This window comes from Pimephales promelas, chromosome 9 (genome assembly GCF_988280905.1).
Source record: "Pimephales promelas chromosome 9, fPimPro1.hap1.1, whole genome shotgun sequence".
In the NCBI taxonomy this organism is placed as follows: Eukaryota; Metazoa; Chordata; class Actinopteri; order Cypriniformes; family Leuciscidae; genus Pimephales; species Pimephales promelas.
In genome coordinates, this window is record NC_142777.1 from 595,930 (window position 1) to 619,115 (window position 23,186).

General features: G+C 40.1%; 1 protein-coding gene across 1 annotated transcript; it reads right to left on the reverse strand.

Moving 5' to 3' along the window:
* Positions 1 to 1,381: 1,381 nt before the first annotated feature.
* On the reverse strand, positions 1,382 to 23,186 carry LOC120464322 (uncharacterized). Its single transcript, XM_039653722.2, has 13 exons — positions 23,099 to 23,186; positions 18,516 to 18,647; positions 17,555 to 17,659; positions 17,095 to 17,176; positions 12,308 to 12,503; positions 11,622 to 12,213; positions 10,098 to 10,271; positions 6,651 to 6,824; positions 4,857 to 5,030; positions 4,596 to 4,769; positions 3,179 to 3,352; positions 2,848 to 3,006; positions 1,382 to 1,873 (listed from the first exon to the last, which is right to left on the reverse strand). Exons 2-13 carry the CDS (start codon positions 18,572 to 18,574, stop codon positions 1,819 to 1,821), a joined length of 2,118 nt encoding a protein of 705 aa, XP_039509656.2. The 5' UTR covers positions 18,575 to 18,647; positions 23,099 to 23,186; the 3' UTR covers positions 1,382 to 1,818.

Consider the following 23,186-nt stretch of genomic DNA (forward strand, 5'->3'; position numbering starts at 1 on the left):
GTGTAATCTGCTCGTTGAGAACTGGTAGCAGATCAATTCAAGTGAAACATTTTAGTTTAACGACTTCTTAATCACAATACTGAAATTTAAATAGAAATTTAGAACTGAAAAAAAGTAGGTCTCTATTAGGCCTTTTGCATCAAATTTAAGCCAAGTATGTTAAACATAGTGTGCCCAGTTTTTCTATTGGCTAATCTTAGGTTATTATTATATATAATAGTTAGGCTAATCAGAGAATAATAATCTAATTATTCATCAGTATGCTAATCCAGAATCTCCACGAGTTCAACACCAGATTCAACAAGAAACTGTTACTAAAAACATGAAGCAGTTTCAACTTTAAAACCAGAGGCAGCAGTTTACGCGTACAAACATGGACCTGAATTTTGTATAAGTACTAATGTTTTAAATATATTTTTCATGTATATGCTTTATGATGTTATTTTCGATTTGATCAAGAATGTAAACTAATGCCGACGCTGTTTGAGTATAACATTAGTAGCCAGTCAGTTGCTATTGTTGTCAGTCAGATGCTATTGTGTAAAACAAACGTGTATAAAGTTAAAAATGTAGCAAATTATCATTCAGAAACGTTTATTAAGAGTCGTGTGTGGTGAGGTTCTGTTTGACTCGCTTCATCGCCGCTTTCTCGGTCTGATTCTGCCTCAAACTGATACTGCAGTCTCAACACATATTTACATCTGGACCGGAGCTCAGGCACGTTTCGCCCGTAAAGGTAATGGGCGTTAACCTTCCGGACAACGTGAGCGACAGTTTCAGACAACGGGAGCTTTCTCTTCGATGACCTGGCATTCCTTTTTCCGCAGAAAGGTGTTGAGGAGCAGACTGATCTCATGAAGTAGCATGTGTATGACACGCCAATTCGTATTTCCATTTTTGGCGTGCTATCAAGACCTATAATCGCTTTTCAGCGTGTTTATGAACGCCGTTGACTTAACGTTATATAAATATATGACTTACCTCAACCCCGTCCCTAAACCTAACCGTCACTGGGGTTAATGGCATTTATGACTGGACATTTGACGGCGTGTACGGACACGTGGAATGACGCGGACGTTAATGGCGTAGACATAAACGCATACACGCAGATACACGCGGATAGCTCAAAATGCGTAGAGATAACACGCCACTTGACTCGAAAGTGGCGTGTATGTTTACGCAAAAGTCATGATGTCATGTTGCGAGGAGATACTGATCCCTCTGAGGTTCGGGCGAGTTATATTTCATTGGTGTTTGGGTAAACGCTCTCATGCCGTAAAGGTGTCAATGAGCAATTTTAACGCAGACTCTATGGTCCCAGGCCAGAGTCAAAGGGGTTAAAAGCATTCTCAAATGTAATGAATGATAGTCCAGTCCACAGTCCAGAGACACTACAACATATTCTTAACAAGGAAATTTTACATTGTAGACTTTTATCATATGATAAAATTTATGCATATTCACATTTATGATTAGAAACATTTGAATAATTATGTACGAGTTAACATTAATATATTTGTAGGCCTTAAACTGAAGAGCTTGACGAATTCTGCTGAGCTGCTTCCTCTGTTCCACCTTTGAATAAAACTAAACCATCATGTGGCTGAATACAAAACCAACATTATTCATTCAATATCACGTGTTTCTTATACACATACTAACACACAAGCTGCATTATTTAATTGAAAGTCTCTTCCACCTGTATGAAACACATTTACACATTAATCCCACATTTATTTCTCCTCATAGACAGTAATGAGGCTCTTCTGTGGATCTCCTGATGGTTACGGATCCTCTCATGATCTCCGTTTCACAGATTTAAACTGATGTAAACGATTTATTAGGTACGTTTGGTGATCGATCTTCATCTACTCTGTAAGGGGAAACCAGAAGAGAAAACAATCAGTGTTCAGTGGAACAAAGAGCATAATACTTCTTTGATGACTTTCCATTCTCTTGCAGAGATATTTGTCAAACAATACTTGAGTATTTTAAGGATAATCCATTTAAATCATGAAAGAGGGTCGTTTTTCCTATTGAGTCACTGTAAAGGAGAAACATGCTGATGAGTGTACGGCGTATAGAATAAACCCACAAGTTAAAGCCATTTATCCTCTCGTTTAAACATGTTTGTAGGGCTCTTAGTAAATAACTGAAAGTAATGTAAGTGAAAAGTAGTGTGGCTTATTGCTTGTCACAGTAAAAACACACCAGAGACAGAGACATTTCTCATGTGATGCTGGAGCTGGAACGGCACTGATTTTAGCAGGAGTGCGGCGTTTTACTACAATCTGACCACTGAAATTATTACCTATTACTGACACAGTTAATAAAGCAGGTGTTGTTGTATAAAGCTGTGACTAGCCAAGTTTCCATCCACTTGTTCGGTAAAAAAAAAACTGGATAAATAAAGCTGGTGAAAGTGTGTTTCCATCCAACGGCTTTAAAGCCAATAAAAACTGTGCGTAATGACGTCACATGCTGTTTTGCGATCAAATTGGTATATCGAATTGATTTGAGACATTTTAAGGTGTTTCCATTCATTTTCGCACTGAATCGCACAACATTCAAGCAAACATTTGCGAACAAATTATTGCTAGACAAAATGGGTCGCGCCATCTACCAACAAATTATCAATATTGCACAAGTTGTAGCCTAATGGGGCCTATGTGCCAGCTGATAGCGACATCATCAGCTTGTAATCAACTTTACATTTTGTTCTCACACAAACCCTGTGTTGCAACAAAGCTTAATAATAATTTTCCTTTAATTAATGTTTAAAAGGTTTGTTCACATATCAGAGGTAAATGAAGATCTCTTTAATATCATAGAGTGATGTTTCCTCACCTCAGGCCACAGTTTGAGTCTCGTAGCTTGTCTCTGAGCCGCTGCTTTGAGTCTCCTATATTATTGTGTCTCAGATCAAGCTCTGAAAACTTCAGTGCTTTTGAGTTAGTCAAAGACTGAGTTAAAGAAGAAACATCGGTAATGCCACAGTCCTGTAGACTAGAAATACAAACATAGGAAGAGAGATTATCTTACAAACAAATCATTAAGGTGAAGAATTTAACTCAAATATAATGTGAACTCCGGCTCTTCATGAGATAGCATAACGTGTCTTGGTTTAAACTGTTAGTGATTTTAAGCATTTTGATTCATGCATGTGAATGTGACTGACCTCAATCTCTCCAGTTTACAGTGTGGATCCTTCAGTACGTCACAGCAGTGCTTCACTCCTGAGTCTCCTAGTTTATTCCAGCTCAGGTTCAGCTCTCTCAGGTGCGATGGGTTTGATTTCAGTGCTGAACTCAGGATGAGACACTGTTTCTCTGTAAGACTGCATCTATACAGACTGAAGACAGAAAGAGAAAATGACTCAGATCCATGTTAAGTTAATGAGTGAGTTAAAAGCATCATTAAAAAAAAAAACACAGTCACTAATACACCAGCAAAATCATGGAAACGTAATGATGTGAATAATACAAGACAGAAGCATTTGAGGAAACTAGTTACAATCCAAGTCTGGATCTGTCCTTGTTTGCAACCTCTAAATACACATTTTGCTGAATAAATTAAGATTTAGTGAAAAGTACCATTAGGCCAATATAACTGTAACTCGGTCAGAATAATCCTGTTTGTTACACTGTTTTTAGTCTGAAATCACTTCTGTATTATCTCAAAATTTCTGATTTCTGTTAAAATGACATTTTAAGCATTCGTTTTCTAGTATTTCACAATCTATAAAATGGCGCTTTTCCACTGCATAGTACGGTACGGTTCGGCGCAGTACGCTTCGACTCGGAGCGGAACAGTTCGGTTCGCTTTGCGTTTCCACTGCAGTAGTACCCCTTCAAAGTGTGTGGGACTGATCGTTATTTGCGCGCGCCTCTACTGCCATGACATCATCTTAAAAGCGCCACATTTTCAAACCCACAACACAGGAACAATGGAGACTATCGAGGGGATGGTATTCCTGATTCTCGGTATGTGGTTGTTTTTAACTGCTAGACGTAAAAATGTGTTTAAAATGAGGTTGATGGCAGCAAAACAAAAATACTGCTAAAAAAGTGTCTCGTGTCTTGTGTCGCAAATCCAATGACGCTAGTAGTGACGATTCTGTCTGACCAATCAGTGATCTGCAGTGTTTCACGTCACATTTTAGTACCGGTACGGTACGCTTGGAACCTCAACAGACCAGGTACCATTTAAAGCGTCTTGAAGCGAACCGTACTGTACCGTACCATGCAGTGGAAAAGCACCACAAGTGAGCCGTACCGAACCGAACCGTACCGTACTATGCAGTGGAAAAGCGCCTAAATTGTTTCAATGTAGATCTTCCCTACAGCTTATTAGACTGACTCCTGAAACCAAATGTGTCAGATTTCAGCATATAAAACAATTTAGCCACAAAGTTTCAAATGCTTCAAAATTTAATGCTCTTTCTACTGGAAAACATAGAAATCTGTTAACTAATTTCTGAATCTTTCTTCAGATGAAAAAACAACAGAATGTGCTGTGCTATAAATGATTGGACTTGAGTCCAGTTACCTTAAAAAACTTTAATCACACTGTAACTGCTGTATAATGATACTAACTTTAGTTTCTCCAGCTTGAGTTGGGGGTTCATCAGTAGATCACTGAGGTTTTTCACTCCAGAGTCTCCTAGATTATTCACGCTCAGGTTCAGCTCTCTCAGGTGGGATGGGTTCGAATTTAGAGCTGAAGTCAGAGCAGAACAACCTTCATCTGTCATAAAACAGCAGCTTAACCTACATCAGGAGAAATGAGGAACTCTTTATTCTCTTTCATTCAAATATCAAAACCCTTTTTCTTTCTTGAATTTCAATATTACTGACCTCAATCTCTCCAGTTTACAGGGTGGATCCTTCAGTATATCACATAAGTGCTTCACTCCTGAGTTTTCTATAATATTCTCGCTCAGGTTCAGCTCTCTCAGGTGTAATGGGTTTGATTTCAGGGCTGAACTCAGGATTAGACACTGTTTCTCTGTAATACTGCATCTATACAGACTGAAGACAGAAAGAGAAAATGACTCAGATCTATGATGAACATCTTATTAACCCTCTAAGCCCTGAAGGCATTGTTAAGAGTTATCTTTTTCTTTTCTGAGTTACTCACACAAAATTAAAGACTCAAAACGAAATCATGGAGAGTTAAAAGGTAGGTGTCAATTGATAGAAAACTTTATATGTATGTATATACTTAATATCAAATGCCAAAGTGAAGAAGTAAGTTTTTAAATGACCTTTAAACAGCCTGGGGCAGCCGCTGCAAAGGATTTTCCTGTACGTGCTATTAATCTCCAGTATTATAATATTTGAGCAATAAGGTACGAGAGGATGCGCTGTCTCGTGAATAAGTCACGGCTGAGGGCGTTGTTAGGCAAGACGCGAACCCCTGCGACCCCTTCAGCCGTGACTTATTCATGATGCAGCACTAGCCTCAAGTACCTTATCGCTTTTATAAAACGGTTACCACACAATACAAATATTAAAGTAAAAAAAGGTATTAGTGTAGCTTTCATGAAGTAAAATTACTAGAAGCCTTCCTTCCGCTAGAAAAAAATATAGTCGCTGACCGTGAACAGCAACAATGTTCCAATGTGTAATATGCATGAAAGCTCAAATAAAAACAACTTAGGAACCGTTTCAAACTTCGGTTAATTTTTTTTTTTTTTTTTTTGAAAAATCACAATTTCACAATATGTGATATTTCCTCACACAAATATAGATAATCTCTCTGCATGAGAAAACGTTAATTTTTAGTTTTTCCGTTATTTTTTCTCTGCACTTATAAATAAACCTTACTAAATATTTACATAAATAAACACACAAGGGCACATATTCTGATAGATCTTTAATCTCTTTTATTAATGTTTTTAATTTAGTTGCTATAATGTTGATGGTTGCGAAGGGTGTTGCGCAGTGATGAATAGAACCATTGGTTGAAGCGGTCAAAGCCGTGTTTTATCCATGCTTTATCGGAACTAACCATTTTATAATGTTTGATACAATGCTGTTTTATTTGATATTATATGCATTTTTATTTTATATTGGTTCATTTATTATTACCATATGTTACTTGTATTTATATTGTTTAAAGATTTAAGTTAATATTGTGTCCAGTTTGGCCCTGTAAATAAAAGGGTATTATTTTTGGACAAAATGTGTGCGGTTTCGTTTTCTTAAGTACTGGTTCAAGAACTATTTAAGCACCAGAACCGTTTAAAAAATACAGAGTAGGTACTGGTATCGGATAAAACCTAACCGATACCCAAACCTACTTCCAACCTGTAAATTGTGATTTATAAAAACAAACTTGACAAGAAAACTTGCACACATGCACGCAAACTCTGAGCCGTGTGAACGCACATTTGAGATGGAGCAGTTTGGTGTCCCGGTGGGGAGTTTTTGTGCAGGTTCTGTCGTACGCACCGTTTTATAAGTGATTTTTTTTGGCACACGCCATTTTTGGTTTTAAGGCGCACATACACTTTTAATAAGAATCCTACACACAGTTTTATGAATGAGAATCCAAAAGATGCAATCCTACAGTATAAACGGTTTAACTTAAACTAAACAGCAAACGTAAATCACACTGTAACTGCTGTACAGTATAATGACACTAACTTTAGTTTCTCCAGCTTGAGTTGGGGGTTCATCAGTAGATCACTGAGGTTTTTCACTCCAGAGTCTCCTAGATTATTCCCGCTCAGGTTCAGCTCTCTCAGGTGTGATGGGTTTGATTTCAGTGCTGAAGTCAGGATAAGACACTGTTTCTCTGTAATACTGCATCTATAAAGACTGAAGACAGAAAGAGAAAATGACTTAAATGTTCAGTTCATGAGTGAGTTAAATGCATCATTAATAAATGCCATACAGTCAGTAATACACCAGCAAAATCATGGAAACTTAATGATTTGAATAATCCAAGACAGGAGCATTTGAGCACTAGCGGAGCTAGGGGGCCACCCTTTTTTATTAACAAGAATTGCGCTTTTTAAAACCCAGAACCATCTCTTTAAGACCACAAAAAACATGAGACTTTTCAGACGCGCAGTCCAACTTCAGTCATGTGCAGGTGCCAAATGAGCTTCAGCAGAACATCAAACAGTGATATGCAATTAATGTGAACTAAAATATACTTTAATGTAAATTAGCAGTACACATAATTATTAATTAAATGTAATTTTTCAAACACAAATGCATATTTACTAAATAAATTCAAATATATCAATTTAAATTTACATTAAATGCAATCAGTTGAACTTAAGAGTGATTTTAATGCATCTTTCTACAGTATGTACTTTACTTCAGTTGTATGTGAAATATGGTTATTATGTATTATGTATCATCTCCAGTCAATCCTTTGAAAGGGTCACACAATAAATGTCACAAGTTGCTGATCAAGTCGAAGTAACGTTAGTTTCAGGCAAATAAAGTGCAAGTTACAACTCAACGAAATTGAAGAATGGACGTCTTTTTCTTTTACATTTATCGTTTAATCAAAACGTATGTGAATATATTAGTAATATTTACCTTAATGAATCAAGATGCAACTGCACAAAAAAAAATTTAATTAGTCATTATGGTGACTCTCAATTTGACCAATTAAGCGACATTCACTCATGCGCCTTCACGTCATTGGCTGGTTTGTATTAAAAGTTTGGCCAATGTCACTTTATGATTAAGAAAGGAATTTTGTTAGGGTTAGGGTTAGGGTAAGGACATTGTGTTGTTAGACTCTGTGAGTCCACAAAACTTCTCCTAACTAAAAGTCAATCATTTTTAAAGTCTAGTCTATTTTAAATTAAATGTATTTAAACTGAATTTAAATGTAAATTAATTTTTAATATTAATTTTGTTTAGATTTGTTTAACTTTGCTTGCAATTAATGCAATTAAACGTGTGTTTAATTTACATTTACATTTATTCATTTAGCTGATGCTTTTATCCAAAGCGACTTACAATTGCTATATATGTCAGAGGTCGCATGCCTCTGGAGCAACTAGGGGTTAAGTGTCTTGCTCAGGGACACATTGGTGTCTCACAGTGGATTCGAACCCGGGTCTCTCACACCAAAGGCATGTATCTTATCCACTGCACCATCACCATGGCACCATTAATTGACTTAGAACAACAAAATGATATTAAAAGTATTCTGTACACAGATGTTAAGTACAATCCATTACATCAAGAACTCATAAATTACATTTTATTGTCAAATATTATGTAGAAAACACTTTTAATTGGGTTCATAGAGCAGGAGCTGGTGATAAACATGTCAACAATAAGTTTTACTGGACTATACTGTATAAGCAAATTTATTGCAGTTTAGAGGGAAAATACATTTCAATTGCATTAATGCACACAGTATATTATAGATTAAAAATTTTAAATACAATAACAAAATAATTTTGGACAACACACTTGAGTTGAAATTAAAATCAATTATTTTCCATATTTTCCATTAAAATTATTATTTTATTTAGTGTATTAGTCAATACATAAACATAACTGTACTTATTTAAAACACTATAAAATCATAATTATTTAAAATGAATGTTTAAGTAAAACTTAAGTAAGCATTTTTAAAAAGTGCATTTAAGTGTGTTTAGAAATATTGTCATGAAAGTGTACTTTCTTTAAGTAACATTAAATTAGACATTATTAAAAAGTGCATTTGTAAAAAGTGCACTTGAGTGTGTTTATAAATACAGTATTGTGATGAAAGTTTACTTTAAGTTAAACTTAATTAGATATTATTACAACGTGCATTTGTAAAAAGGGCACTTAAGTCTGTTTATAAATATTGTGATGAAAGTTTACTTTCTTTAAGTTAAGCTTAATTAGACATTATTACAAAGTGCTTTTATTTTATTTTATTTGCCATGTATACAAATACTGGGAATTTGATTTGGTCTTCTCAATGCAGGCAACACACAGTAAAACAGAAAGAGAGGAAAACAAGGACAAAAACACGATACAAGGACAAACAAAGACATTATGAGCAATAAGTTCATATGAATGTTATGAACTTACTAGGCATCTGTATGCTTCTAAATGGCCAGTGTTTTCCAGCCGGTGTCTGGACAAAAGTTTTGAACCTGTGTCATGCGAGGTACCAGTGGTGCTCTCCTACCTACAAGAGCTATTGGATGCGGGCAGGACCCCGTCCACGCTCAAAGTGTATGTAGCAGCCATCGCAGCTTATCATGATCCGGTGGCTGGCCGGTCACTAGGAAAAAATTACTTGGTGGTACGTTTTCTGAAAGGAGCCAGGAGGCTTAACCCCTCCAGACCTCCATCTGTTCCATCTTGGGACCTCTCCACGGGGCCCACCGTTTGAACCGCTTCAGTCGGTTGATCTTAAAATACTCTCGCTGAAGCATCAATCAAGCGAGTTGGAGATTTGGAGGCGCTCTCTGTGAGCCCCTCTTGTTTGGAGTTTGGAGTTGACGACTCAAAGTTTGATCTCAGACCCAGACACGGCTTCATTGAATAAAACTAGACTATGTCTTTTGTCGACTAAAATTAGACTAAAATGTCGACTAAAACTAGACTAGACTAAAAAGAGTATGAATGTGACTAAAACTAATAAAAACTAAAATGACAGCTTGACACAAAGACTAGACTAAAACTAAAATTAAAACAGGCCGCCAAAAACAACACTGATGGTGAATAAGTCACGGCTGACTCTGCTTCGCGTCGAGCCAAACAACGCCATTCAGCCGTGACTTATTCACCATACAGCACAGCCTTCAGTACCTTATCTCTTACATACACATTTACAAAGTACCATAAGACGCTGTTTTCAGTCTTTTGTATCATTTTAAAGCAAATATTTGTCAGATTTCAGTATATAAAACAATTTTATGGTCACATAGTTTCAAATGCTTTAATGCTCTACTGATACACATCACAAGCGGTTAACTAATGGTATTTCTGAATCTTTCTTCAAATGGAGAAACAACAGAAAGTGCAATACTATAAATGATTAGACTTCCAGTTGCCTTAAAAAAATAAACAGTAAACTTTAATCACACTGTAACTGCTGTGCAGTATAATGATACTAACTTTAGTTTCTCCAGCTTGAATTGAGGGTTCATCAGTAGATCACTGAGGTTTTTCACTCCAGAGTCTCCTAGATTATTCCAGCTCAGGTCCAGCTCTCTCAGGTGTGATGGGTTCGATTTCAGAGCCGAAGTCAGAGCAGAACAACCTTCATCTGTTATACAACACCAGCTTAACCTGCATTAGAGAGAGAGAGAGGTAGAACTTTAACACACCTTAATTTATAGTTACACTGTATAGACATACCTCAACCAATAATTAACTGTGACACATCCTTTATATTTTCAATAGAAAAATAAAAACCCTAACCTTTGTACAATTTCATTATTTAGATAAAAAAAAATTAATTAATTTAAAAAAATAATAATTAATAAATGAAAATCTCATACAAATCTATTTTCTCAAATATACATACATAAACATATATACTGTATATCCACCACACAAAAACATTCATAAATTCACATAAATGTATAAAATTATTAAATAAAATTCACAAAAACTCATCATGAACTTTCATTTCATAATCCACTGTGGACAAAACATCATTCAAAACCCAAATTTCAATAAATCAGTCCAGATTATTCATCAGTTTAAAATATGCAAACTCTGCCTCGACTCTAATTACTATAAGGAGGACCTATAGTACACCTCAGGATCTACTTCCCCATCTCACTTCAGTTTCCTTTCATTCTTTTCTTTTTAATGTAAAATTCACACCCTATACAAATCCCACAGCTGTACAATTTTCACACCCTACACTAAATCTAACCTATACACAACACTCATCTGGACTGCGGTAAACATTCAGTGTAAGAGTAAAATAATGACATAACATTATTTAATATTTGAATCACAGCTTATAGTGTTTTGACATTGATACCCAACTGCATTTTACCTCAAATTTGCGACTAGTTAACTTTCTAACAAAGGCGCAATCCCTTCTCGTGTCGACATCAACACACTGACACACTGTATTCATAATTTTACATATTTTTACACCACTTTTTAATGTGTGATTGTGTAAAGATGTTCACGAGATACCAAACTTTCGTAAACTTGCTTTCAATGTCGAACCCTCGTTTTCATGGAGACGTGGTGTGCACGGAGGGGAGGGGCCATGTGTGTGTGCGGGCGTGCATGTGACAGAGAGACGGAGGGAGAGCAGGGAAAGGCAATGCAGTTAAATACACTGCGTGTTTTAAATAGCTTTAAAGAATGAAAGACATTACAAAGACGGAAACTAGAGAAATTTGCTCTATAATTTTATTTTAGTTAGTTTTGCAAACACACGTTACAGTTTTTTGTAATGTCTCATTTTTATTTTTATTTCAGTTAACGACAATTTTTTTTCCCATCTAGTTTTCGTTTTTTTCATTCGTTTTCGTTAATGATTATAACCTTGCGTAGCAGATCTAGTCTGCCAAGCCAAATACATAAAAAAAAACCTTTTCTGAGTTATCATGATCAAACTATATTTAAAAGTAAAGAATATCTAAAAATATCTTCTATTGTAACACAACTTACCTCAGTATCTCCAATTTACACTTTGTATTCTTCATTCCAGTGCAGAGCAGCTTCACTCCTGAATCCTGCAGATTATTATTGTTCATGTTCAGCTCTTTCAGATTGGTATCTGATACCAGAATTTTAGCCAGAACTGAACAGCTTTTGTCTGTTAAGCCACAAAAATTTAGCCTTAATTTAACTTTCTCCTTTAAGTTAATCTCTCTGAATTGAAGAGGAAATATGAAGCTGATATCTTGATTTTCTTTTCCTTCAGCCCAGTCCAGAATAAACTTTTGCACAGAGACTGATTTTCCAATGCCAGCGACTCCTTTTGACAGCACAGTTCGGATCTCCTCATCTTGTTCAGGTGCTTCAAATAGATGTGTACATTCAACCTGTATGTCTTGTGATTTATGACGCCTGGAAGCAACTTCAATCTGTCTCACCTCATGTTCAGTATTAACTTGTTCACTGCCACCCTGAGTGATATAGAGATCTGTGTAGATGTTATTCAGGAGTGTGGAGTCACCTTGCTTTGCAATTCCTTCAAACACACATTGATACTTCTTCTTTAGGCTACATTTTAGCTGATGAATGAAGAGCAGCTCATCTAAACACAGGAATAGAAAATAGATAGTTTTAGTCGTAATTTTCACTCCTACATTTATAAGTGAAAATCAGATAGATGACTATGAGTCTCTAACCTTCTAGAGCATCAGCAGCTTCATCTTGCTCCATCTCTCTCAGGTAATGTAGAGTGAGATCAAGAGCTGCTGCTTTGATACTGCATCGATTCTCATTAAAGGCCTTCACAATGGGTTGTGTGTTCCCATTTTGTAATATTTTCTTAAACATTTCAAGTTCATTCTTCAGAAATATGATCATTTTGCTCTCAATATCCTACAAACAAAGCAAGTAAAATAAGAGACAGAAAAACACAATTTAACCAGATCCACATCCATATCCAAAACATCTCGGTTGCATACGGTAACCCTCGTTCCCCAAGGAGGGAACGGAGACGAGAGTCAGAAGTGATTCTGACGAATGGGGATCGCTTGCGAGAACACATCTACTTTGAGTGAAACTAATTAGCCAATGCACAATGCACGACCGAGTGTTGGACAGAAGTAGGAGCCATAAGCAGAGAAGGTCAGTCACTGCCGTTCCGCAAGACCCACTCAGTGTTACTTAATGGATAAGTGCTCTTTGGGAAGGGAACGCTACGGAAGCCACATCCTACCCCGAAGGGAGGCACTGTGATGGATACACATATGGACTAGCCAAGCAGGGTAGTACAACATATGGCATATGGGGTGGTTCCAGCCTAATTATAGGGGGGAAAGAACACCAGCAGAGATGACAGAGCAGGCACTGTCGAGGGAAAGACACAGGCTCATCCGCAGAGGAGCTGATAGTGGAGGAATACACATATGGGCTACATATGGACACCCTGCCTAACACAGGTTCCACAATGCAAACGAGTGTAGGCCTGGCGTCAGATGCTCCGCAACGTCTGACTGCTGCAGGGGTGACGGAGGAACTCACAGGGTTAGCCATTTCTGGTAAACACTACTGGAGCAAATAGACGCACATATCCAGCCCATGGGGGCGGGAGTGTCGTTGCAAGCTGACACTAAGAACAGGTCCCTCACGCTACTGGTCACTGGGGCGAGTATACGGGAAGATACTGGCTCTGCACAGAGGCTAAGTATCTAGCGAACGTGTTAGGTGTCGCCCAGCCTGCAGCTCTACAATATCTGTCAGCGGGGCACCTTGAGCCAGTACTCTGGAGGAAGCAACACTTCTAGTTGAGTGTGCTTGCAACCCGAATGGGCAAGGCACGCCTTGGACTTTGTAAGCCAAGGCAATGGCATCCACTATCCAGTGGGCCATCCTCTAATTGGAGACAGCCTTTCTCTTCTGCTGGCTTCCGTAACAGATGAAGAGCTGATCTTTGCATTCTGTCAATGTAATCTGTAAAGAGTGGATGGGACAGAGAAGAGCTAGGGCTGAGTCTGTCTCCTCCGAAGACAGCACTTGCAAGTTCACTACCTGGTCCCTGAAGGGAGTGGGAGGAACCTTGGGCACATATCCAAGCCTCAGGACAACTTGAGAGTTAGCCGGCCTGAATTTTTGGCACGATTTGTTGACCGAAAATGCTAGCAGGTCCCCTACCCTCTTGATGGAAGCCAGAGCAGTCAGAAGCATTGTCTTTAGTGACAGAATCTTTAACTCAGCTGACTACAATGGTTCAAAGGGAGGTCTCTGCAGCTCTGAGCACCAGAGACAGGTCCCAAGAGGGTATAGAGGGGGGGCAAGGCGGATTCAGTCTCCTCGCTCCCCTCAGGAACCTGACGATCAGGTCATGTTTTCCCAATGACTTACCTTCAACTGCCTCGTGATGTCTGCCAAAAGCGGCAACATAAACTTTGAGGGTGGAGGGAGACAGCCTTCGCTTCAACTCATGCTGCAGGAAAGAAAGCACGACTCTGATCGGACATCTTCGGGGTCTTCCAGGTGGGAGGAACATCATTCAACGAACAGGTTCCAATTCAGAGCATAGAAGCCCTTCCTTGAGGGGGCTCTAGCAGAAGTGACGGTGTCTACCACCACCTCGGGTAAGTCACCTAGAATCTCCACATCCCATCTAGGGACCAGGCATGGAGTTTCCAGAGGTCTGGACACGGGTGCCATAAAGAGAAAGTCTCTGAGAAAGCAGGTCCTTCCTCAGAGGAAATGGCCAAGGAGGTGCTGTTGCAAGGAGCATGAGTTCAGGGAACCAGGTCCGGTTGGGCCAACAAGGCGCAACCAACAAGACCTTCTCCTCGTCCTTCCTGACTCTGCACAGAGTCTGTGCGAGAAGGCTCACTGAGGGAAAACACATACTTGCGTAGGCCCCGGGGCCAGCTGTGCGCCAGTGTATCCGTGCTGAGGGTCCCCTCGGTCAGGGAATAAAACAACTGGCAATGGGTCGAGTCTGGAGAGGCAAACATATCTGAGCAGCTCTGAAGAAGTCCCATATCAGCTGGACCACCTGGGGATGGAGACGCCACTCTTCCAGAGGCTTAGGCTGTCGTGAGAGCTCGTCGGCTGCACGATTGAGCACGCCAGGGATGTGAATGGGACAAAGTGACCTCAGATGCTTCTGACTCCATAGGAAATGCCGGGCAAGTTGTGACATACGGCAGGAGCGTAGACCACCCTGACGGTTGATGTACAAAACGGTCGCAGAGCTGTCAGTATGGACCAGTATGTGCTTGCCAAGTAGTGGCCCTGTGAGTCGGCCCAGCACAAGGCATACTTTGAGCAACTTTGAGGGAATTGATGTGCCAACACAGTTGAGGGCCCCTCCACAGACCTGAAACTGCATGCCCATTGTATGTGGCCCCCCAAGGCGGTGGCAGAGGCATCCGTGAAGACCACAGTATGCCTGGACACTTGTTCAAGGGGAACACATGTCCGTTCTGCCACGCCCATCTCCAGACTCGGCCGTGAAGCCAGTGCTGAAGCGGTCTCATATGAAGCAATCTGAGGTGGTGTTACTGCAGCTGCGAATGCCATATGCCCCAGGCGCTGTCCTGCTCTTGATTGTACTCAAGCAGTTCATCACTGACCGGACATGCTACTCTGGCTGTGAGTCGCACTGTCTGGTTGACCCGAGTCCAACTCCAAACCGGGATAAGAGATCCTTTGCACAAGGGAGAGTTTGCTCTTGTCCCAGTTGACACGAAACCCCAACAGGCTGAGGTGATGGAACACCATGTCCCTGTGTTTGCACAACTGATCCCGAGACTTCCCAAAGCCCCAACAGGCTGAGGTGATGGAGCACCATGTCCCTGTGTTTTCACAACTGATCCTGAGCCAGAATTGTTTAGATAGTTGAAAGTACGAATGCCGCATTCTCAGAGTGGAACAATGGCTGCCTCAGCGACCTTCATAAAGACGCGGGGTGACAGGGACAACCTGAAGGGTAGGACTTTGTACTGATATGCCTGCCCCTCGAACGCAAACCCACACCTTTCTTGGGTATAATGAACTAGGGGCAGTAGAACACTCTCTTTATATCGGCAGAAGGGACCGGCTAGGTCACGTCCTTAGCCAGAAGGACAGATCTCTGGCCACAAGACAGGGGAATCGCTGAGAGGGCACGGGCGAAGTAAACCACATAGCCGAGTCTGATGGTAGAGATGAGCCAGCGGGAGGGGCTGGGGGCGCTAGCCAGGCTCCCAGACACCATGCAAGAGGGACCAACGGGACCACGGACGTACCCGGGGTGGTGCAGCGAGGTGGAACACAGGGATTCGGGGGGGGGGGGGGGTTCGCAGGGGACTGACACCCTTGGCGAGAAACAGACTGAGGGGTAGCCCATGAGTGACTCTGGTATCACAAGCTCTTTGGTTAGCTCAGCCTGCTTCTGAACTGTGGAGAACCGCTGGACACAATCCCCAAGATCAACAGGGTTGCCGAAAAAGGCCACCTCGTGAGATGGGAGCATTGAGAAAGCGAGCTTTGGCAATGTCTCATACCTCTTCAAGGTTTAGCCAAGGGGCGCTTCTGGACCACCAGTGTGGATATCATCTGACCGAGCGCCAGCTTTTTGACACGGTCAGTCACTATGCACAGCTCAATCTCGACTCAGAACTACCCAAGTGCATTGCGTGTTTTGGCCCTCCACAGGCCATCACATGCAGGGAAGAGGCAGTCTGACATTGAACCACCCACGAACGCAATGTCAACATGCTTAAGCCCAGACATGTGAAACAGTGATTGTGGCCATCACATGAGGACAAGAAATGACCGCATCCATAAACAAGGTCTGAATGACATCTTGAAAAAGATCCAGTCAAACAGTGTATGCTCTTTCAGGAAACTGCTCTCTCTGGTGCTGAAGCACACAGGGATGACCGCAGCTACACAAACAGGATGATAGTGCAAGCCTGTGCAAGTGCTGTCTGTGCTGTAACACCAACACCAGCTTGAAGAGGCATTCTCCCGAAGAAGCAGACTAATCTTTTGAAGTTAAAACACTCTCAGATAAGATAGCAGAGCAGGAACAGCATTCACCGTCTGGCTCTGAAGTGAAAGACAAGGATGCAAACGCACCTGCTGCTTATTATATGCTCACGCAGTGATGCACGGCAGCTGGTGCAATTATCGCATGCCAATGTGCATTGGCTCGTTTAGTTTCACTCAAAGTAAATAGGCTCTTGCAAGCGATCCCCATTCATCAGAATCTCTTGACTCACGTTGTAGTGATCTGACGAAGGGGAACTATTTATTCAGTGATTAAAAATATTTTCTAAAAGAAACCATTTAAAAACCAAACATATCAATCCGCTGCACAAAAAGTACAAAAACAACACTCGTGTTTTTATATTTTGATTATTATTTTATAGGTTCTTAAAATTTCTATTCTGTTATTTTCGCAAAAAAAAGTTCACTTAACTATTTTTTTATAAATATAAACATGCATTAAAATGTGTTTTCCTACCTGGAAGATGCCTAGGAGATTGTCATTGAAACTGTTGTTCCTGTGAGTCTGAACGTCTGAGTCTAATGTCTCCCTTTGAATCCTGTTAGCCAATAAAAGAAAATACTGCATTTTCAGGCAAAATTATATTATTATTTTTAGCAGAGAACAAGAAAACATTCGTTTAATTTAGGGTTTCGCAGTTAAAGTATAGGATCTATTTAAGTATAAACATATAGTGAACTCTGCTTTGACAATAGGTATTTTAATAAGTGCAGTAGTTATGTAAGCAGACTCAAATGAATGCATATTACAAAAAATTGAATTATAATTCAATTCAAGATTTCAATCCTTTTGCTGATGCTCCCTTTGGGTTTTTATAGCACTGCTGTTTGTAAATTGGAAAGTTTTATGATAAATATTTGCTGAAATATTCACTAACACTCTATGTGTGACCAACAATAAGAAACACATGAAATACCTTTTGTTAGTTGATGGTTTTTGCTCACCGAATTTTGGTCCTTCATCTTTTGAGCAGTCACTCTTCACAGACACAGAGCTGGACACATGTGAGCCTGATCTTACACTAATGACACAAAGAACAGAAATGTAAAACACTCTATACATGAAATACTGCAGGTTTCATGTTTAATTAAGCCCAGTTTAACACAACAGATTTAAGCCCAGCGCCCAGCGCTCATTTAGTGCATAATCACCAGGGACTCACAACGAGTCTGAGATTTACTGCACTGAAAACACCGTCGGCCTGAGCTGACTGTATGTGTGTTTGTTTTTATTACACTGAAAACTCCAGAAATTACATTGTTTATGTGATTTATCTGGGTCGCCGTGGAAACGGCATTTGTGTGCAGGCAAGCAGGCCATGGTACCGGCTTGTTTACTGCAAAATACACTGGAACCGTTGCATTTTCTGGAACTGAACAAGCAAAAAGTTTCGGTGGAAGTCTGGCCGCGGTGAGACTTAAACACTGTTGTTTTCCTAGGAGGGCTAGGAAGACTTTGAGGCCTCGGGCATTATCTCAATCTTTTGCCGCAGCCCACACAGAGCGAGATCATGGTCTCTAGTCCCGGGCTTGATGGCGCTGTGAAGCGGCAGAGGGCGGAGGCTGTGGCTGGGAGCTTCGAGCAGACGGCTGTTTTAGGTGATCTGCTGCGAAGCTAGAGAGCTTTGGTAAGAAGTGCTTAATAGCCTGTGACGTCTACTGAACCTCAGCGAATCTATCCGCGAAATCTTTGACGGATGATCCAAAGAGGCCAGCTGGGGAGATGTTCACGTTGAGGAACACAGAGCACTCAAAGTCAAGGCCGAGAGCAATGGTGTGAGCAAACACTCCTTGTTGATCAGACTTTGTTCTGTACAGGACAAACCTGAAACTCCAGTAGTGTTTAAAATGATTCTGTGGAAACAGTCGCAGTCCTACCTCTGTTTCTCTGAGAGACTCATCTTATAGAGAGAGTCCTTTCCTCGCTCCTCTGACATTACTGCAGATAGACTGCCCCTGGAAACAGCTCAGCACTGGTGTTGGTGAAGACAATCAGACGCTCAGCATGACCTGGACATGACAATGAGGCACTGAGATTAATTTCATGATCGTTCAGAGGGATAAACAAATTGATGATGAAAATTTAGAACTAATAACAAATGTTAAGCCAACAAACGATTCACCCACTGCACTTTATCAGTTTCATCACTTAACACTGAATGCCTCATTATTCTTAAGGTTGGGTATCGATTCGTTTGGGGTTTTTCCGATAATAGACCTTATTCAGAGCAGCGCCATGACAGCTATGAAAGTGAGTCTGTGAGGGATAGACTTACCGTGTTACCAATGGCAACCGCTGTAAAAAGCTGAATAAAGCGGCTAGATTACTAACAAATTTTCCACAGCTTACATTATCGGGAGTTTTTTGTCAACTGACATTTCTTGGAAAGATATTTGTCCAGTGTTTCATGAGCAGAACAATCCGAAAACACATTAAATAACAGTACAGCCCATTGAAGAGATGCATTTCTATCCCTCACAGCCTCGCTTTCAATTCTCATTAAAAATCAAAGATGGCGCTGCCGTGAATAAGGCGTTTGGTGCCAAATTGATACTTTTAAAACAGTAGCCTACCGGTAAACAGTAAAAAAAAAATTAAAAATATATTACAATTTTAAAATAGCCTATACTTAATTAAATAAATATAAGTAGCCTAAATAAAATAAAAAATTCACAATAAAACCTAAGCCACCTAACTACAGTAGCTACAGTAGCCCTAATAACAGCAGAGATTTTCAAAAGTATGTGAAGTTTGCAGCTTTATTGTAGCAGTAAACTTGCACAGTGTTCTCGAATGATTCATTTATTAGATGTACACCGTTCTGTGACGTCGACTTTACAGTTTCACACTAAACATGACATGGACAAAACGAACTGTGATTGGTTGCGTTATATGTCAGTAAGTCCTTGGCTGATATTTTTTATTTTGAAAAATGTTTACAGCCAAGGCCAAGGATCTCTACGGGCCTGATGCACCAAGGCAGAAAAACAGTCCATTAGGGGGAGCGAGCAGCCCGCCCTGGACTGGGTTGAGGTGTCTGGCGATGGATGGCTTGATAGCGGAGGGATCACCCATGCCAAGAGCCCCCATATCCCTCACCTCTAGACCCACAAGGCCGTGTTTGAGTTTGAGCGGGTCACTCCAGTGGTGTCTCATGTGTTTCGTGCACGCTGGGAGGATGGGAAAGAGTTGTTTCCTCGGACCGGGAGAGGGTCCCAGCACTTTCCCATCATAAATGTCCCTCTCCTGGTCCTGGAACTGGCCACTCAATGTTGAGGCGAGCGGCCACTCGCTCACACACTTCCAAGAGGATGGCCGCGGGGGCGTTGGCCTGGGAAACGCCAGAGGGCGGGATGGCCTCCTTGTCCTCTGAGACCCCGAGAAGGCCCGCGTCGGTCATCACCAGAACCGTCCGGTCCGTCGCCAAGCGGGAGGTTGCCCACAAAGATGTCCACTTAGGGGAACGCAGGATTGGGCTGGTCAGCCCAGAAGAGAGAAGTCGTCGTGTGTGTGTGTCTAAATGTAACCCTGACTGTTTTACTTGCCTTAGTTTTGTTAAACCTCTGAGGTCGACAGATGCGCCGCCGCGTTTTACTGGATTTTTTTTTTACATAGCAGAAAAATAGACTTAAAATACTCCGTCATTTATGGTCATACAGACTTAAGAAATATGAAAAAATAAACTGTTAAATGTCTACTTTTTTATGTGTCCACTTACAATCGAAACAAAACATTGTGCTTTTATTAAATAAAGAAAATAAACAGGGTGTGCTTTCTGCCTCTCCGTGTATTTCATTAGACTTTAACTTTGCCAGCTATAAAAAATCTAGCATTTCCTCACGTTTTACAACTGATTTTAGTGACAGTTGATATGCGTGGGCCACTAGCCAATGACAGTTATCCTCCCTCCCCCTCCCCTGCCAGGCCACACCCCCTCCCCGCCCTTCTTCTCACAGCATCCACGCCCATTTAAGTTGCATTTTTCAAAAAGATTGTGAGCTAGACTTGAGCTGAAATAGGGGGTTTCATGACCCTTTAAGTCACAAACTCCTTGTGTGTGCAAGCACACTTGGCAATAAAGGTCTTTCTGATTCTAATTTTTTAAGTGTAATAAGTTTTGTTTAGGCCTATTTATTTTATTCCTTTTATAATATTATTTATTCTGTTTATCTCTGTTTACAGAAGGGCTGGTGACGAATTGTAAATCCTCATATATTCTGTTGTTTATACTGTTTGAGCATATAAGTGATTTCTCTGATAAGTGTGCACAGGTGACACACCTGAAGTTAACTATGTCAGGAATGTTTTTATGTAATTGCTCGGGGGTGCGGAGACTGAAAGAGTATCGGTGAAGACTAAGATTGTCACGATACAAAAATTACAGTATTCAGTAGCAATACCATTAAAATTTCACAGTTCTCGGTACCAATTTCAGTACCGCAGCAAAATCTGTTGGAACCATTTGACTGGTTGCAGTAACACGTCTCTGTCCATGCGGGGGCGCTCACAGGCGAGTGCAGAATGAATGGGAGTCTATGGGGTTTCACCCCCAGAAATGCACTTTTCTCAGGATGCAACGGGGCTAATAGGAAGTGCCAAGACTCTCCATAGTAATCCATCCGCCGGAGGTTGAATCCTCGCGGGAGCCACCATTGTAGCGTGCTATCACCTGCTGTTAGCCTCCCATTGACTTCCATTCATTTTGGTGTCACTTTGACAGCGAATAACCTTACATCTGAGGCGTCCAAAGACTTCATTTGTACATTATTTATTTCGAAAGAAACACGACAACGTATAAAAGGCTCCATTACTTTGTATCTTACATTACGGCCCCGTAGAAGCTGTTTTTGTAAAATAGGCTAATAATTGTGTCAAAACCACGGGATTTTCTGTCGCACAATAGAGACATTACTGTATAGACAGGAGGAGAAGCTCAAGCCAATCTTTTACTGTTTATGAGGCAATCAGGGGACATGGAGGCACAAAGTCAAGGATAAGTGCATAGATGGAGAGTCCATAAAAGCAACGGGACAAAATATTTCAACGTTTTTGAGAAATTAGGTCATTCAGATTTGTGTTGGCACAGCTACTAGAAGATTTACAAGTGTCAGACTGTCACGCTCAGTTTTAGTTTGACGGAAATTGATTCAGGTTATCTGGTGGAATGTTATTGATCCTGTGATTTTTTGTACTTCTCATGTCACCAATCACTATCCCATCATTGTTTATTATTTATGTATTATGATTTGTATATTATGAAGTAGTTCATGTTCAGCTTTATTAAGATCCTGGACAATTTGTATCCAGCGTAATAAACACATAACAATATAAACCACAATATAAAACAAGATAAATAAGAACACACAACAGTAGGCTAAATATAAATTTAAAATATTAATATATACCATTCTGAGTATTTAACAATGATTGTACAATGGATAAATTAATATTTGTATAAATTGTTCTTCATCTTTGATCGTTCTACAGCAAGAGCAGTGCAAAAAAGGTCACTACCTAAGAGAATAAAACTGGTATGCACGTCAAAACACAGTTTATTGTAAATAATAGTCCCTAAATATTTATAACTTTCCACACACTTCTCACATTTAATGAATATATATTGGGAAGAATGAGCTTCAGTTCTGAAATCAATAGTCATATCTTTGGTCGTAGATACAGCTGCTGACAAGCATCACCACAGCATTTTACAAAGTCATCAACAACTGGACCATGACACGTTTACATTTTTTCGAAGCTTTGAAGACTCTCTGATCAATTTTCTCTTCCCCGGGACGGGTGTGTTTTTCTGATGTTTTGACGGCTGACAGGAACTCCGCTTCCACAACGGTTACGTATTTCCGGTTATTGTGAGAAAGGTCTATTATTCATATGCTCCTCCAGTTCGGGAACAAACATCTCGTTACACTGGCTCTGATTTAACCACTCACTAACTGGAAAGACTGGATTATATATATATATATATATATATATATATATATATATACACACACAACGTCAAAATAGTATACGTTCACTTTTCATTTTTGAACGATTTTTCTACCATGCGTCAGAGGGAATTAAACGTACAAATGTTTGCTTTTTGAATTCACAAAACTACATCCTCAAACTGAAAACTTTTTAGAAAAAGCATTATTCATTTATGCACAATTAATGCCTATACAACGGTTTGTTTGAGTTAGATCCTGACTCCTTTTTGGTCGTTTGTTCTACTTTTGCAACAAGTTATAACTTATGTTATAATTTAATGGTCCGTGTAACGCTTCACAATTCAATTTTCGGACCATAAAATGCAAATGAAAAATGAAACCAGACATTCATTTATCTTTTTTTTCCAGTTACATTTTCAATGGATAGTTGCCTTTAACATAATCATTATCACACTATGACATCCGCACATATCCCCCTAGATATCAGTAATGTTGTAAGTATTGAAGCTTACTTGCAGAAGAAGTTCAGACGCTTGTCCTACAGAACAGAATCCAGAAGTCTTTACACACTCGCTGTTCAGACTCTCCTGTGGGATCCTG